Source organism: Festucalex cinctus, chromosome 2 (assembly GCF_051991245.1).
Source record: "Festucalex cinctus isolate MCC-2025b chromosome 2, RoL_Fcin_1.0, whole genome shotgun sequence".
Taxonomy (NCBI): domain Eukaryota; kingdom Metazoa; phylum Chordata; class Actinopteri; order Syngnathiformes; family Syngnathidae; genus Festucalex; species Festucalex cinctus.
Window position 1 is genome coordinate 23,334,816 of NC_135412.1, and position 19,008 is coordinate 23,353,823.

At 41.9% G+C, this 19,008-nt stretch overlaps 1 protein-coding gene across 4 annotated transcripts in view; it reads left to right on the top strand.

The window, feature by feature from the left end:
- Positions 1 to 19,008, top strand: part of LOC144014190 (receptor tyrosine-protein kinase erbB-4-like) — a 260,722-nt gene that overhangs the window by 156,215 nt on the left and 85,499 nt on the right. For all 4 annotated transcript variants that reach the window (XM_077513792.1, XM_077513794.1, XM_077513793.1 and 1 more), the window contains exons 4-8: positions 9,573 to 9,707; positions 12,298 to 12,363; positions 13,540 to 13,658; positions 14,306 to 14,447; positions 16,842 to 16,955. In XM_077513792.1, coding sequence (XP_077369918.1) covers positions 9,573 to 9,707; positions 12,298 to 12,363; positions 13,540 to 13,658; positions 14,306 to 14,447; positions 16,842 to 16,955 — 576 coding nt within the window. The remainder of the gene's footprint in view (positions 1 to 9,572; positions 9,708 to 12,297; positions 12,364 to 13,539; positions 13,659 to 14,305; positions 14,448 to 16,841; positions 16,956 to 19,008) is intronic.

Consider the following 19,008-nt stretch of genomic DNA (forward strand, 5'->3'; position numbering starts at 1 on the left):
CCATGTTCCGTTATACATGTGAAATCCTATTGCGCTTCTTCGTCCAACCACTGAACCACGCCACCTCCCCCAAGGCGGGCACTAAGGACACTTCGACATTTTCACAAGGGCTGAGGATCGAACCCCCAACCTCCTGGTTGGGAAACGACCACTCTGGCACTTGGCCTGGTGGGGGGCAAGAAAAGCCTGGTGGGCCACCAGGCCAATAAAACGCTGGGGAAAAGCCTCGTCTTGAAATCTTTGCACTCTACTTCCAGCTAATTGGATGCATTGCAATTACATTGCCTACTTATACACAAACACTTGCAGAGAATATATTTGTTTTCCTTCCATCTGGAGTTAAAAAAAAAAAAAAAAAAAAGCTACACAGTGATCATTCCAAGGGGAGGATGAAAAAGACTTTTTAAAAACAGAGACGGCACCCAATGCCGCATTATTCATCTCGTTCTCATGTTGCATCACGTGTGCACGGTTCAAAGTGAAAACCTGAAAGATGGATGCCAGCTGTTGACTGGTGATCAGTTCAGGGTGGGACCCTCTGCCCGCAACTAGCCCTGAGCTACGGATGGATGGATGCCAGTTGGTTCCGTAGCAAGGCGAAGGGTGCTCTGTTTCTGTTGAATGACTCTGCTATTGGATGGATTATATTCCGCCTCGATGGAATTTTCTGAGTGGCACACACGCGCTCCTACTTCATTGAGTCATTATTTGCTTGGGATCTTTTCAGGTGGTGTTTGGCATTCCTCAAAGAAGTCGCTGTCTCCTGAAATGAACGCAATTTGTTTAGGTGTCCTCTAGATTTGCATGCAATCGTGAGGGCCACTCAGAGCATTCTGCCAGACAGTGCAGTAACTTGTAAATAACCACAAATGGTCAGCGGTTATCATGCAGGGCAAGTTGCTCATTGCACCATTTATTGATGTATGTATTTTTATTTTTTTACAGAAACACTTCACTAGCTCACAAACAGCTGTTTTTACAAGCTCAAAGGGGCGTTAAGGGAAAACAAATGGGTTTTCTTTTTTGATTAGTTCCTCATTAAAGAAGCCGCACTCCTCTTTTTTCATGCAAAATTACAAGGTGTTTTCCTGAGAGAATCCTCGAAAGCACTTGTGGCATGATTAATTGGTATTTACGTTAAGTTGTAAATTTGCTTAACTCTTCAGCGCCGCCGACAAATGTACGGCTTTGTCTTCGGCATTGAACCAAAGCTTCCTAATGAGCGTGAAATGGAAAGAAGAGAATTTATTTTTGCAGAGGTTTGCATGAGATGCAGTCCTGCTGCTCGCTACACTGTACCTGGCGTGTTTTCCAAGGGGGGAAAAAATGACAAAAAAATGATCAACGGCGCCTAATCCTCAGATGCTCATCTGTGTGTCACACCCGACAAGACAATGCCAGCAAGCGTAAAAAAAAACAAAAAACGTGGACTCATCAGCCGAGGACGGATCGCTATCAAGGCTTTATTCATCAGCATAATTAGGCCGAGGAAGAGATGTGGGACAAGTGGCTAGCAGCACTGATGAAAGCTCATCAGCGAGCTCCCTGCAGAGGATGGTGGTTTCTGGCTGCTGCCGGCTCAATCATCGTCCATAAACGACTTCAGAATAGCAGCTCTTTGCTCCGCGGAATGAGCGTCAAATGAGCATAATTGGCGATAGAACAGAGTTTGCTGGAGGAGGCCATTACTACTTCCTTAATATTCTATCCTAAAACTATATACTAAAATGGTGTTGCTACGTTACCTCTTGTACTTTTTACCCATATAGTCGTGATTCTCTTATCCCACCCTTCCCAATTGTAGTAGGGCTTGGGTGTTTTACTGTGTTGTTGTTATTTAAGATGTGGGTTTTTTTTAAGTTTTTTATTTTAACTCATTTGCTCCCAAAAATGTATAAATACGTTTTGTTGTTGTTGTTGTTGTTGTTTTAAGTGTCCCAAAGACGTATTTGTTTTTTTTGTTTTGTTTTTTATGCTAGAGCATAGAGAAGACTTTGATGCAGCCTCTTAACTCATTTTCTCCCAATAACGTGTAAATACGTGTTTTTTAATGTTCTGTGTCCCAAAGACGTATTTATACGTTGTTTTTTTTGTTTTTTTGTTTTTTTAATGCTAGAGCATACAGAAGGCTTTGATGCAGCCTCTCAACTGCAAAGAACAGTTGCAGAAATGGTAGTTATTACACAAACGGCCAGCAGGTGGCAGCAGAGCAAAGGAGATCAACCAGGGCCATGTAGAAGAAAAAAAACCTCGATTACTTATCTTAATAGATTTGTGAAAACTGATGAAACTTAGCTCTCTTCTAATGCTAATTGCTGCAAAACGAAAACAGATAGAAACAAAAAAAAAATTCCTGATGAAAGAAGAGACTTTAATCTTTCTTTTGATAGGTTCCATGCTTTTATAGCAATAGAACACTGCTTCTTTGAAAATGGCTGGGAGTGAATGAGTTAATCATTTTTTATTTCTCACTCGTCACATTTGATGAGCAGATGCTAGAGGGGTCAGAAAAGTCGGTGAATATACAGCACACTAGCTGAGCAAGTTGGCAGCACTGCACTAGTGCTGTTGAGTCAGTTTGAATCAAATGGGCTACTAGTTTGTTCCCCTTTGGTGCAGTTTAGTCAAGCAGGTGAAAATACAGCAACGATGCTAGTTGTGGTTTGGCCTGAACTTAAGCAACTGAAGTTGGCATCATTTTTGTAGTCTGGAATGCAGCGTGTGCGCAGTTGCACATGAGCAATAGCATCTGAAGCTAACAGGATGACGTGAGGTCTGGTTAATATGCTCAAGAAAATGGTGATTGTACTAAATTTTCCATGTCAACAGATTACATTGAGACTTTGATGTACATGTCTTTGTTTGAGGATACTATGAGTGAGTGTACCAATGTACATGATCGAACCGGTAACTTTGTTGTTGTTGTTGTTGTTGTTTTTTGCGATATCTTTTACAGCCATCTTCTTTTCACACCACAAATGAGGATAATGTGCTCAATTTTGTAGCCTGCAAGATTGCGGGTTATTTATCAACAAATGCCATTTTGGTTCCTTTTTTTTTTTTTTTTTTAACTTCATACTTCAAATTCTTGCCAGAATCATGAAGTTCAGAAGGTCAGGAGACCAGAGGAAAGGTCAAAGGAAAGAAAGATGGATCAAAGTGAAATCCAGCACCAACTAAACACCTCCTGCCATCCACATGGTTACAAAACCAGAGACTTACGCCAAATCCAGAAACCTTTAAATTCCAACAAATTAAGGAGATCTCAAGAGACCAGAAGAAAAACTAAAGAGAGGAAGGAGGAAAGGATAGATGAAGCAGAGAGAGATCCACAGACACCATGTTCCATTTTGTATTTGCGCTAAGTCGCTACTCGCTTACCATTTGCTAGTCAGTAGCTGTTTACATTCTTGTGACCAAGCGCACTGCAAAAGGGTGTGAAATGATGATTCTCATATTATAGGCCCTAGAAAATATTATTTTCAATTTGCAGAACTGACGTTGTGAGGCCATAAGTGATTTTTTTTATTTGTATTTTTCCCACATGCCCCGTTTATAACCAATAAAGACGTCACATGGTGCGATGTGATGCATTTCGGTCGGGCTTTGTGTGAACACGAATGGAACCGTGGATTTCACCAAACGATTTGGACCTGAGAAAGTGAACTATAAAGATGTTAGCGCACCCTAGATGTTTTATCTGATGCCTCTTTGAGAGCCCAAACATGAAAAGGTGACTCACAGCAACAACATGAACAGTTCCCATGTGTTTGCTTTCCACTGTTTATCTGCAAAGTAGGTGGAGTTTAACATGCAGAGCTGCATCTCACAGACCTTCCTTGAACTAACCATCTGACCTCGCCATCACAAAACAGTACTAGTAAAAATCCATGCGGTGAAGGTTTATTACTTTACGCACAATTTCTTATCAGAATCGATTTTCAGAGCTTGAGCAATAAGGCCTTCCCTCACCATTTTTTTTCTTTATATCAGTGTTCCCTTTCTGTGCTCACCCCTCCGCTTCCTCCTTCCCCATCTCGCTTTTACGGCCGCCTCGTGAATCACAAGAGTGTGGATGACGACGGGGTGGAGTGGAAATGGGAGTGAGGGACATGGCTGGCAAGCGGGTGGCTGGGTGTCGCCTTCCCAGCCTGACGGGAAGATGGAAGCTCGGCAGACGGGTGGGGGGCGCTCATGAGAAGTGGTGGGAGGTTGTGAGGCGGATGAGGGATGGGGGCGGGTGTTAGGGTGCTGGACTGTAAGCCTGTGATTCCCAACCACTGTGCTGTGGGAAATCATCTAATTTCATCTCATTAGTCTGAAAACGTTTATTGATTTACAACAAATAATGTGTCTTGGTTCAGATAAATATATGCTAGCAATTTATAAAAAACAAGTTGAACAATTAAATGCTCTTTCACTACAGTTTTTAGCTAACGTGTGTGTTTACTTTTTTATTTGGAGGTGTGCTATGACTTTTTTTTGACTGGGAAACACTGCTCTGAATGACACAATGGTGAATGTCACAATGATAGAATAAGGCATCATCTTACTTTAGATTTTTCTTTAGCAGTCATAAGGAGATGCGTGCTCCCATGAATAACACGATCCATTTTCTTGACCGCTTACTCCTCACAAGGGTCGCGGGGGGTGCTGGTGCCTATCTCAGCTGGATTTGGGCTGTAGGCGGGGGACACCCTGAACTGGTTGCCAGCCAGTCGCAGGGCACACAGAGACGAACAACCATCCACACTCACACGCACACCTAGGGACAATTCGGAACGTCCAGTTAACCTGCCATGCATGTCTTTGGAATGTGGGAAGAGACCGGAGTACCCGGAGAAGACCCACGCGGGCACGGGGAGAACATGCAAACTCCACCCAGGAAGGCCGGAGCCTGGACTCGAACCGGAGTCCTCAGAACTGGGAGGCGGACGGGCTAACCAGTCATTCACCGTGCCGCCCGGGGTATACCTAGCAGTTGGGAAAAAAATAAAAAAATAGAATCACTGATTTATAGTGCATTTCATACACAAGATAGCTCAATATGCTTCACATACTGTAATTAAAAGTAAAACGTTTAAGAAAGGTTACAAACAGAGTTGAAGAGATTTCAAAGTAAAGTCAAGAAATAAAAAATTAAGTACTAAAAAGAGTGTAGCCTACAGCGCAAGAAGACAATTGTCAAAAAAAATGTGATTTCAAAAATACTTTGAAGACCTTGATCATAGGTATGGGAAAATATCTTTTTTTTTTTTTTTTTTTTTTTTTTTTTTTTAAACCTAGAATTAAAAGCATCGACACTTTATTGGTATGTTTTGAATCTTATCCATTCATATTATTCACTCTGATTATAAAGAACGCCAGCAAATCGGGCGACCATATTATACACAAGCATAAAGAAAATAACTACTTTTTAAATGTTGAATTTTAGGGTGGGGCATATTTATACACGGGTGTGTGTTATTCACATGAGTTCACATTATTTACTTTACTTTTACTTGAGTCATACATACAATATGTCATGATAAATGTAAGCGCCATTGCTGCGTGCCAACTGTGTGGTCCTGATTAGAGGGGGAAAAAAAAAAGCTGAGCCAGTGCATGTATTATTTTTTTTTTTCTCCATCCCTGCTCGAATGTAAAACAACCCCTTGATAAATTGTCCATTTTGACGGGAACATGATTACACGAGGCCAGGCCACGGCTGCGGGGCCGTTCGGCGTGCAGACAGAGCGACATGTCACCTCTAAGAGGGCTTGGAATAGATGTCCGTGCCTTCACTGGGGCCCGCTTCCTTAATCATCATGTCGGATGCTGATGATTAGCTTCCCGTGTCTGCGCGCGTGTCGTGCGCCCGACTCCCTTGGTGTTAATAATCAGCCCGGGGAGATAATACCCGTCGGCTCATCCAGCTCCAAGCTAAAGCACATTGTTAGGTTTTATATGAAATTTAATTCATCGGGACATTACGTGTGTGTACAGAATGTGGCGGTATTTCATATTGGAGGAGAAGAGGATGAGAGGTGATTGCATCTAAATCCCTAAACTAGGCTAAACAACAGTCTGAGAAGGACACTGATGTTGTTTCTCCTTCTCATACGGGTCACCGCTCGTGACGGTGGGGGGGAAGGGATTACGAAATCATCATTTCATCGCTCTCCAAAATCTGCACTAGTAACAAGACGAGGGATTAGGATTCATTACCGCACTCCATGTGTAGGCATCTAAGATGGAGTCAGTTTTGCTATGGAGCAGAAGGAGCGTGAGGAGGAGACTTGAGTCTCAGTACAATCGCGCTTCATTTGACTCAGTCAGGTGAAGCAGGTCAAGAGTGATGTGAGCACTTATTGAATGTTAGCAGTTGCTGCGTTTTGCTAACCTGGCAATAGACAGATGGATATGTACCGCTCAGGGTTGCCAGGTGGGAAATATAAGATTATCGTACCATAGGCTCAAAATTATTGTATTTGGATTGAAATTATCATACACCCGTCATAACCAAAATACACGACAGTCAAACATAGTCGTTCTTGTGTTTAAACGCGCTCACAGGCACTCAAGGCTTTGTTGTGGGTTAAAGTCACTGATCTGTATGTATTACTGGAAAGGTGGTTTGAGTCTTGCGCGATTTCCTGTTTGGAAGCGTCTCCTGGGGGCGGGCGCTTACCATTCAGCCAATCAATGCATGGACGTCTCTTGTTACTCATGCTCAGCAAAGCGCGATTGGCTGGTATTATGTCACATGATAACAGATGCCTCCAAGGTTCGCAAAAAAATTCAGTTTCAGTTTTACCGGCAATAATCCGAAATGGTCAAATTATCATACATTTGCCATTTTTTAGGATTATTGATCGTACATCGTACAGAGGGTCAAATTATCATACAAATACGATAATTATCATGCACCTGGCAACACTGGTAATACTCCACAGTAATTTAGTGGGGAAAAGGCGGGACATTCTGTACAATAATTCGAGCTGATTGGACGATGCATCATTCTACATGTTAGTTTTAGCCAAACATGGCTACGGGTGAAAATTTCATCTTCGTTCATGTCGAGAGGGGGGGGCACGAACATCTTACCAGCTAGAAATGCACGAGGCGCCTCTCGCTGTTCAACATTCAACATGTAAACGGTGAGTCATTCTGCGAGAACAGAATTAATTGTAGCGTCCATTTGTCCATGTTAGGTTTATTTGTTAGCTCTGGCGTCGGCACTGGCTTCCTGGTTTCATCACAGCTGCATGTCCCGCCCCCAAACACAATGTCGCTCTGTGATTGGTCCGAACCACCAGTGGTTCTGGAACGGTGGTTATCAGCGGGAGCGGTACGAGATGTATTCTCCGGAGTTTGTCAACTCACAAATACCGCCAGAATTCATCTTGCGAGAGCAAATTGTAACACACAACTTCACCCCAGTCTCCACAAATATATGCATTCTTATTACATTTATGACTTAGACATGCCTGCTGCGTTACGACTGGAATTCCCCCAAGTAATGAATGGAATGAATAAAGATGAGGGAAATACAGATGCAATTAGGTGACAATTGTTTAGTCCACTATCTGTTGTGTGACATTCTGTTGATCAAACACACAATCTTTTTTGTTGATATTTTCATGTTGACATTAATTATGTATTATGATGTTAATGATGAATTGATTTCTACAATGATTCAGAGGGATTGTCATATTTATGAATGGAATACGATGACATGTGCCACTCACGTCTGTGAGCTCAGAATTTGTCTACCTTCGACTCGAGCCATCAAATCCACCCAAACCCAACACCTGTGCCAAAATGTGATCCTGCTTTTACAGTGCTTAGCATAAAAAGGTTTTCTCACCCCAAAAGGTTTGCCAGAAGACCTTTAGTTTAAATTCAGAATCAAGAATGTTTTTTTTATGGAATACTGTACTACGAAATACTCCCACAAATGTGGGCCATTGATTGCAAACAAGATTTGTTAATTAGTATGCACAAGAAGTTTTGTTAACAAAGTTGTTCAAGAATATTTTGCACAAATAAGTAACTTGTATAAGTAGACTAAGTGCAATTTCTGGAAAAATTGCGTGGGAATGCTGAGAGCAAATTGAGATATTAATTATAAGATTATAACCTCCTGGTTACTGGACAATGCACTTTACCAACTGTGCCAACGAGCAGTATCAGACACCTGGTAATGATGATAAGTTATATGTATGGAAGTGGGCGTGGAAAGTGTACTTAGAAAAAGTTCAATGTATGTCCCATTGAAAATGAATGGGGGAAAGTTATTAAATGTTCAATTGTGAAAATACTGTAAGTAATGTGGAATCAGACGATATATAGACACCGGGAGGCGTGAATTTTTTTTAAGCTAGGTGAAATTTGAACAATGTAAATTGGAAGTATTATGTGGGAATTAGGTGGCAAAAAAAGTGTGGAGAATAAAAATCACAATAACATATACTGAAGCATTCCCACAATGAATAACTGCTAACTTCTGATTTATTTGTTTAAGTGCTTAAATGTCAAACTGGAAAAAAATAACTAAAATATGAATATGTGAACTTTAATATTGTCCAACAATATGACTTGACTCTCATATTTTTTTGTATGAGATAACCTGAACTAAGTGAGGTACATTCATCCACAATAAATGGTCTTAAATAAGATTCCATTATTTACAAAACAGGCTCACCAAGATGATCAATTAACGAGACGACGTGTGCATTTGGCCACACTTATCAGAAATGCTGCTTCATCATTCAAACACAAGCAGCTTAGGTCCTTATCTGCAGTGTCGTGTGTACGTTGTACGTTGTTGTTGAGTATTGCTTTTTTTGCTCTGCTCCTTTTTGAAATTCTTTTGTTGTACTGCGAAGTCTGATCAGTCCATCCTCAGGCTGAAACACAACGATCGTATTTAAATATCTAATTTCTCTGCCTTCTTTATACTTAATTACCATTCAAAGCATTTTTTTGGATACTGGTCAAAGAAGAAAAAGAAAGTGTTTTAATATGCTGCGCCATCTACTTGGGGAAATAATTACATTGAGCTGCAACTGATCCCATTGAACTTTGTTTTTATTCTTGTGAGAAACGGTTGTTTATACTGTAGATTTTCTACATGACGTTTTTTCTTTCTTTCATTGTTTTACTGATGCTTTCACATCTGTTATTTTTTGTTGAATTCTTGCTCCGTCTAACTTTGCAAATACTGCTGTCAACCATGAACGTCTTGCAAGAGACTTTTGTATTTTCAATGTTTCCTTATCTCCCAGATAAAGTAATGTAAAGGAAATGAGTAAAATAGTCGGAAAATACTATTTTCCTGTTGTGTGTTTTTTTTTTTTTTGGAGTAAAAATCTATTTTGGGAGGACTTATGAAATCAGCGTGGTATTGAATTGCTCTGTCAATAGCATTTATCTTCACGCTCAGATGCACTTTGGTGAGCGCCATATGCCGGTACTCCGAGATTATTGTGGTTAACCTTGATCTATCGATTTCCTGCCATTGTATACTACTATTACGTATTCATGGCTGCGTGCTCAATTCTCTTTGTTTTGCTTTTCTCTCCTTGCAGAGATCCTGAACGGGGGCGTTTACGTTGACCAGAACAAATTCCTGTGCCATGCCGACACCATCCATTGGCGTGACATCATCAAGAACTCCCAAGCGGAGCTGCTGGTGGTGCCATCCAACAACAGCAATCTGGGATGTGAGTAGTATCGCGCCAACGCCGATGACAATGAGACTTTTTGGAGGTGATCCACTATGTCAAGACACTGCGGGCCCGTAACTGTTTAGTCATTGTGCTTTGCCTGGCGGTCAACTCGGGGCAAAATCACATGGCGTTAGATCAGCGTGTGAACGTTTGCGTGGCCCCGTTGGAGCCGCTGTGCTCTTTTGAAGTCTCAGCCGTTCTGACAGCTGCTCGTGAAAGGTTCTTGTTGGTGCTGTTGCCCCTTTTGTCTGCGGGCCCTCCAGTCCGACGGTTCCTCTTCTTTACACACAGCAGGCATTTGTGTCTGGCGGACATTCAATGTCACAAGAAGTGGCTCCTCGTGGCACTTTTTTTTTGGATGAGCCTCTCTGCTCGTTTCAAGGGAAGAAGTTTATACTGGTATATCAAAGCCATCAGGATAAGTAGGAAGGACAGCTGGAGTGCCAAACATTGAGCATGTAACAAGGGTTGGGGGGTTTACTTGAACTTGAGTTCACTTGACAAAGAAGTCCGATGACCTTTTGTTTGAAACATACGGCTAAGTTAAAGGGATATTTCAGATTTTTGGACATGAATCTGTATTTCGTCCTCACCTCCAGTGGTGTACAATCAGCACTGACTTACCCCTGACAGCGTTCTGTGACGCGAGTTCTGGTCCGGTTTTGGTCGAGAGGAAAGTAGTCCGGTAAGTTGGCTGGGGTCACGGAAATAAAGCGTTTGTCTTCTAAAAACAATTTGTCTTCAAAAGAGTGATACATTTGCATCACAAAACTTCACCCTAGAAAAAAAGTCAGACTCCATTACTGCCAGGCACTATTTTTCTGCTCGTTCGTATCACTGCGCGGCACGCTGCATACAGCTGATAGACGCGCACTAATGTACAAGTTGTTTGTCTTTTCGAAGTTATAATTACTAGTGTTGTTCCGAAACCGTTTTTTGGCTCCCGATACCAATTCCGATACCCAGATTTGCAGTATCGACCGATGCCGATACCCAAGTTTTTTTTCCTCGACATGAAAAAAACTGTCCTGCCATTGGTTCAGAGCATTCAAGGGCCAATAGGATATCTGCATATGCATATATATATATATATATATATATATATATACATATATATATATATATATATATATATATATATATATACATCCATCCATCCATCCATTTTCTTGACCGCTTATTCCTCACAAGGGTCGCGGCGGGTGCTGGCGCCTATCTCAGCTGGCTCTGGGCAGTAGGCGGGGTACACCCTGAACTGGTTGCCAGCCAATCGCAGGGCACACAGAGACGAACAACCATCCACACTCACAAGCACACCTAGGGACAATTCGGAGCGCCCAATTAACCTGCCATGCATGTCTTTGGAATGTGGGAGGAGACCGGAGTACCCGGAGAAGACCCACGCGGGCACGGGGAGAACAAGCTCCACCCAGGAAGGCTGGAGCCTGGACTCGAACCCGAGTCCTCAGAACTGGGAGGCGGACGTGCTAACCACTCCCCGCGCCCACTGTGCCGCTATACATATATATATATATATATATATATATATATATATATATATATATATATATATATATATATATATATATATTCATGCAGTGAACAAGTCACATATCAGTGAATGTCGTGCACGAGCAAGACGCAAGTCACAAGATGCTGCATCCAAAGTCCTATATTAGCGTTGGAATTAATAGTATCGGCATGTTACTTGTTCGTACTCACCGATACCGATACCACTGTTTTAATGCAATATCGGGGCCTCTGCCGATACCAGTATCAGTATTGGAACAACACTAATAATTACGGTGGAAGGCACACCTGTCTGTGCGTCTATCAGCTGTATGCAGCGTACCGTGCAGTGATACAAACGAGCAGAAAAATAGTGCCCGGCGGTAATGGAGTCTGACTTTTTTCTAGGGCGAACTTTTGTGATGCAAATGTATCACTCTTTTGTACACAAATTGTTTTTAGAAGAAAAACGCTTTATTTCCATGACCCTAGCCAACTTGCCGGACTACTTTCCTCTCGACCAAAACGGGACCAGAACTCATGTCACAGAATGCTGTCAGGGGTAAGTCAGTGCTAACTACACACTACTGGGGGTGAAGATGCAATACAGATTCATGTGCAGAAAATCCAAACTATCTCTTTAAGTCTTAAAATGTGCAGGGAGCTACTTGCCAACATAAAAACACAAGAGCGGTTGATGATAGTCACTAATGAAGGAGGATGATAACCAAGACTCGAGGGGGCGGGCCCTAAAATGACAATGGAACATGTGGGTGTTGAGGTTGGCAAATTGGGGACCCTTGGCAGGCAGTGTTTAGGATGTACGTTGGCAGGCATGCAAGTAGGAGTGGGCCCGCTGACAGTCAGCTCGCACTCGTCCCCTTACTGTGCAATTAACGCCAGTCAATCAAGTCTTGATGATGGCAGATGCGGAGTCCAACTTGCCAACTTGTGGAACCATGCAAGAGCATGTCCAGGCTAGTCTCAAACCATACAGTGTTTGAGTGTGTTGTTACTGTGGAAATTTCCAGGAGTGACACAAACAATTCTTTTTTTCTTTGTGTGTGTTATGTAGGCAGACGCTGTCATCGCTCTTGTAACGGACGCTGCTGGGGTCACCAGGACGACCAGTGTCAAACCTGTGAGTACGCAACGACAGCGATTACATTTCCGAGGCAATTTCAGAGTTCACTTTCCCCGTTTAGGAAAAATAAGGTGGTTAGAATTAAATAGTTTGGTTTTATCTTTCTCAAAACACCGCCCCCAAAAGTAAACGAGGCGCCAATTCGGATTTGACTACTTCAATCTACATTGTGCAGTAATCTACAATGGAACCTCAAATTACAAATTTAATTGGTTCAGTGAGTGTTTGTAACTTGAAAAGTTCATTAATCAAGGTAATGTTTCCCATTCAAATGATTGGGAATCCAATTAATCCGTTCCAGAAACAAAAGTTTATTTATTTATTTATTTATTTATTTTTAACCAGTGTCCAGTTAGAAATTACCTACAAAGAAACAAATATAGAAATTGAAGACACAACTATTATTTAAATAACAAACTGAATAAATAAAACGTAAAAAAAAAATATTCATTCACTTGAACTAAGGCGGGGGGAATTGGAGGACTGCAGTGCCTCTTCTTCATAGGTAACTTGGGGAAATTCTGATTGAAGTGTTATATATATATATATATATATTTATATATTTATTTATTTATTTATTTTAATATAATTTTGCTCTTTTCTTAGGAGGCATTCTGTGCTTTATTTACTTATTTACTTAGGCATGGTCACCATCATTGTAATTAGCGTATCAGTGCTGTCATTGCGAGGAATAAGTAATAGCCACGTGAGTCAAGAGACATGGCGACAATTAACACATAATAGCGTCGATCATTCTGGCGATCAATGGCACAGTTGGACATTAATTGTCTGACGAAAACACTTATTTTTTGCACTTACCTATGCGGTGGATCAGCACGGGTCCATCACATCAGAACTTTAATTTGTCGACCGAATCAGCGAAGCTCCATGCTGCAGCATATTTGAAGCAGCAGCTTGAGAGCAAAATAGTCATTTGCAGAAGATAAGCGGCTCGTTCAAGGACAAGAAAAGACGATGTGTTTTTAAAGTTTTATTCAAGACTTTTGGTCGTAGACGGACTCGAGTGACCTTTTGCTTGCAAAGCCCCTAATTTGTATCTGCCTGAATTTCATATCATTGCAGCATGAGAGTGTGGAGGGTGGTGATATTGTCTCTTTTGTGTTTGAGTGCGCGTGCGGCAGACCTTTAAAAGCTCTTCTCTTCTGCTGCCAGTGACGAAGACGGTGTGCGCGGAGCAGTGTGACGGTCGCTGCTTCGGGCCGTACGTCAGCGACTGCTGCCACCGCGAGTGCGCCGGCGGCTGCTCGGGACCCAAGGACACCGACTGCTTCGTACGTGCACGCAAACCTGCGTCCATCCCCGCCACGCATCCGGCGCACCGTCCTTGCGCGCGTCCTCCCATGCGCGGCGTCTCTGTCATTTTCCCCACAATGATTTACTTTGTTTACCTCGTGATGCATTGTTTGTCATTTCACAAGGCGGTAAGCGTCTGCCGCGCGGGCGCTCTTCAAAGAGCAAATTGGTGATTCATTGTTCCAATTAATATCCCTCTTATCACCGCCAGTCGGTCCCTGTTTGGACCACCGCTGCTCAGTGTGCAACGGAGGTGCGATATTGTAGCTGTAATTCACAGAAAGACTCATCCGATTCAATTACGGCCGTTTCAGACGGTGGCCACTGACGACAAAACACTTAAAAGTTTTACGGCAAAACATTTCAGCATTTACATGGTGGCAGTGGATGGATGGCTCCAATTTGTCTCTCATTTGGTGGCCGGAAGCATGATTCACACATTGCGTAAAAATGAAATGCAGCTGTAATAGTTTTTCATTTACAACAGCTTCCGTGAGAGAATTATGTTCTTCCGATGGCCTCCATAACTCGCCTGCCCCGCATGGGAGGCCCCACTTGTATCCTTTACAAACCCTAGCTTATGCTCTTTTTTTTTTTTTTTTCCCCCCCCCTTCTTTCTCTGCAGGCTTGCACCAATTTCAACGACAGCGGCGCATGTGTGACCCAGTGCCCTCAGCCATTTGTGTATCAATCCACATCGTTCCAGCTGGAGCACAATCCGAGAGCCAAGTATACCTACGGAGCCTTTTGTGTCAAGAAATGCCCGCGTACGTTCACTTTGTGTCTTTACATCGGCAAGCTGAAGTGGAATCGCTGCGTTTTGGTTGCAAATGAAGTGAACAAATGGTTCCAGTCTAGGATTTGAATCATTTAGAGGAGATCATGTTTCATCCGGAAGCAGAACTTTGCTCAACCGAAGTAAAGAAATCAAACGACAAACAGTAGCAACTAGCAACAACCGGACCTGATGAGAAATGGCAGAAATATCACTGATAGTCTTAAGCCCAATTCACACTGACTGAGGAAAGCAAATATTTGTAAACAATAGCCACGCTTGCCTGTTGTCACATTGATATGCTTTTTGGACATTATTTCTGGGACTTGTCTACCATGGGTAAGTACGTTTTGTGTTTAAATAGTGTCATTTTGTCATGTTTAATTTATTCTGAGCTAATTTTTTGTCTTAAATGTCTGTTGTAATGCTATGTAGCTAGCTAGCTTGCCTCCCAAAAAAAACAAGTTCACAAGCGGTTTTATTTTGAAATATACCGGATTTACCTTGATGCGAGACGCACGATTTTCTGTCCGGCTGTCCGGAGTCATTTCTTCAGCTTCATGAAAATCCGCATGCGGCAACCGGAAAAAATAGAACGCTTGCGGAAACCTTCCGCAGCGCCACAGTCGTTCCGCACCGCAGCTGGTGTGAATTGACACGTAGACTTGAATGCGTTCTATCCTTGCGACGTCCGTACAGCCATGTCTGCACCGTGTCCGTTCCGCAGCCAGTGTGAATTGGGCTTTAAACTGGATTCCCTGCATGCCAAGATCCAAAGCTGGACAATAACACTGGGGAATAATTTGAAGGAAAAAAAAATCTGTTGCGTTCAATTTTTAAAACTAAAATTGGTATGCTGATTCCAAAACTTCAGTCAATCTGTTTTTCTAGAATTTTTTTTTTTTCCCCACAGCTAACCCTCCCGATAAGCAAAATTTCACTGATTAGCTGTCATAAGAATGTATCAGAAGAGCTGATTATGGCTGGACTCATCTGCAGCTATGTGGCAACTTATTTGTGCAGTCACAACTGAAACAGTGCAGAGAGGTGCACAAACCGCCCAATATCAAATAGGTTAGTAGCCTCCTACCAATATCTGCAAACAGAAAGCTAACAAAGTCGGAATTTCGAGGATTAGAGATGAATTTTCTTTTGACTTTGCAACTATGTTGTATTGCTGTTTTTGAAGTTAGTTTAGTTTACATATATAGATATTTATTTGACATTTTTTTAAGAAAACGACGATCCTATAGCACAAAAACTTGATGTTGTAGAGGAAAAAAAATAAAAAATTCAGTTTTGGATTCCGCACCCAAAATGAGTTAACAGCTGTCAGGCCTAACACACACACACACACACACACACACGCACACAGACAAAAAATGTGTTTCCCAACTAGATACATTCAAATTGACTATATAATAATAAACTATAATAATAACTAATAATAATAAATAATAAATAAAATAACAAGAGGGATTTGAGTTACATAATGAATGGATACATTCTCACTAACCCCCCATTAAAAAAACAAACAAACAAACCAACAAAAAAACCCTACAAATCATGAAAACAAAAAAAGCATCTACCTGTACTTTTATGGGTCTCAGCCTTGTCTAAACTGGCTTCCTAAGACTTTGCGGTACTCTTACACAACATTTAATAATTACCCCAAAGGGACACTATGAGGTTCCCAGGTTGCAGCAAGCGTTGCAGCCTTCTCTCTCCTTCGAGAATTCCCTTCGCTCCACACGATTTGCACGAGTAGTTTCAGCTGGCAAATCTCTGCATTTATCTCCTTTGGTAAAGCCAAACCAAGCTTACGACATTTCTCATTTCTGTCACTTGAATCTGCGACCTTGTGCTTTCAGTCTCTGCCCAGAGCTTGTGACAATAGATGAGTGGATGAACCGATCTCATCTGGTAAAGTGAGAACATTGCCAACCAGACCAAAATTTCAGGTTGCTTTCTAATAAAGTGATTGCGTATCAACCAACAGCCTTGAAAATATATTACAAAGTCAAATCAATTCATATGCATATGTATTCCTCCCTCTCCCCTCCTATTCACACTATTTTCAAGACTCGATAAATGCATCAGTCCGAATGTGTGTGTCTCAATCACATGAAAGTGAGCAAAACAAATACTTCTGTATCAAATATGCAGAATGTCAAACTGGCATACATGAACATCATCCACAGAGTTGATGAAATGATTAGCTAACGAGCGTTCACTTCTTCTACCCTTGCTGATCTTATCTGCAGCAACGCACTGCATGTATTGGATCGTACTGCAAATATGATTAAAATAGTATCAGTTGCCGGCATCAAGGCATCCTTACTCTGTATGATAATGAATGCAAACATCTTCTGTGTGCTTATGTCAGATAACTTTGTGGTGGACCATAGCTCCTGTGTCCGAGCGTGTCCTAGCAACAAGATGGAAGTGGAGGAGAACCACATCAAAATGTGCATTCCCTGCAGAGACATCTGCCCCAAAGGTAATCCAAAGGAGGATCATGTCTTATTTGGATTGCACATTGATTTCCTGCACACTTACACCAACAAAGCAGCTATTGTGCCAATAGAAATGTGGTACACTTTGTCATGTTTCTCGACTCTATGAGCAAAATACGTCATAAATAAGGGGTTCAGTTGAGTTTTACTCTTCTTTTTTTTTTCTTTTTTTTTTTTTTTTTCAAATATACGGATGTGAGTTTATATAACAGGACTTGCCTTTAGCAAACAACTATGCCAAAATAACACACTATGAATTTATTTTCATTTTAACAGGCCTACTCTCAATTTAACTTCACTGCAGAATTTGGACCCAGAAGCAGACAGGACACGGAAGTGGCAAAGTAAAAGTGTTCATATGCAAAAATACAAACAAAAATCACCTAAACAGGCAGTTAACTGCATAAATGAAAAGACAAAGAACAGGGCTGGATGCGTCAGTGGTAGATGCCGAACACCTGTGGTGTCGGCCTGTTCGTCGGCACGTCACGCTTGACGAATGATACACACTGCAAATACACACTGCAACAAACACTCTACGATGCCGACTATTAAGTACGTTAAGAAGTAATACCACTCTATACCATCGGTGGCGGTAGTCACTCTTCCACAAAAAGTCTACCAGAAAGCTCTTTACTGGGGCGGGATATAAAAACGTAAACGTCGTCTTTTTCACTCACTAGGCCCAACCTCAGGCTCTTTACAGAGGACCGTGTAACAGAGGTGCGCATTTTACATAATTTTGCTGGTCCGTCATTCGACATTTGTCAGTACCCTTCCGTCATCGTCGGTCTGTCAGTATTTGAAGCCGAACCGTCAATCCGTCATTCGTCGATTGTGCAGCAAAATGAGCGTCCGTCAACATTTCATCATTCGTCAATCCGTCACCAAAATGGGAAATCCGTCATTGATGGATTGCTGAATTTATTGACGGACCAACGGACGAAAACCCACTTCTGTCAATTTTAGAGTTCCCCGTCAATCGTCAAAAAAATGGGTTGTCTGTCATTGACAGATTGACGTCAATATTGACGGAATGCCCAGTGTCGTGTAATGTAAAAGTACATCCTACCTGGTATATCCAATTTGTCTCTATGTGTTGCCATAGTTTGTCTTTCGTCACGCTATCAACATACCCTAACGTTAAAGGAACACAAGACTTATGAAAAACTATCAGATATTCTGTGAAATGGTTAATTTCAACTCTTCCCTGAAAAAAAAATTGTCAATTTATGTTGCGCAATTATGATTTTATGGCACTTTTTATGAATATTTTTGTGTTAAGTACTGTATTGGACATTTTGGACAGTCACGTGATCATTGTGACGTATCGCGTGCGTAAAATACACATTGAATGAATGACAACAAAGAACTCACGAGGAATGATGGCGTCCCACGGCGGACATCAAAGGTGGTATTTCGCCTTACAACAAAGAAGCACTTCTTCAAAAAAAGTACAGCCACGGAGGACACGTCAAAGATTAGTTTCCAACCGAAAGCCGGATGAAACTGGCAGATCCAGCCGCCAACGAGTAGAAGTGGACGGTAAACATCCGGGTGACTTGTACTCTGCTAGGCTAAGCTACGTGTCATGTCCTAAGCACGCTTTAGCCCACATTAGGAGGGGCCACCCCCCACCGCCCCACCCCCACATGGAACGACCTGATTGTAAAAATAGAAGACATTTCAATTGCTGACAATTTTGCTTTATAAGAAGGTCGCAAAGGGGCTCAAGCTAAAACCCTCCTAAACAGATCCCGGCCCACCTTCACAACAGAGCTTAGCTCTAAAGGTGAAGGTCTAGTGGCAAGATAGTAAATAAATGTAAGCGTTTGACATTTCCGCTGGCTCTCACTCTTCCAGTCTGATGAAAGTAGACAAGATGGCCCAAGTGGTGTCTGCATCAATCCCGTCTCAGGACAAATCTGTTTTATGCACGTTCTTCGGCAGCCTCAGCCACTCGTCTGCATTTGTCTGCTTGTAAACAGCTTAAGCAGCTCTGCCGTTTTAATCTAATAGCCTTATGAGATCGGATCA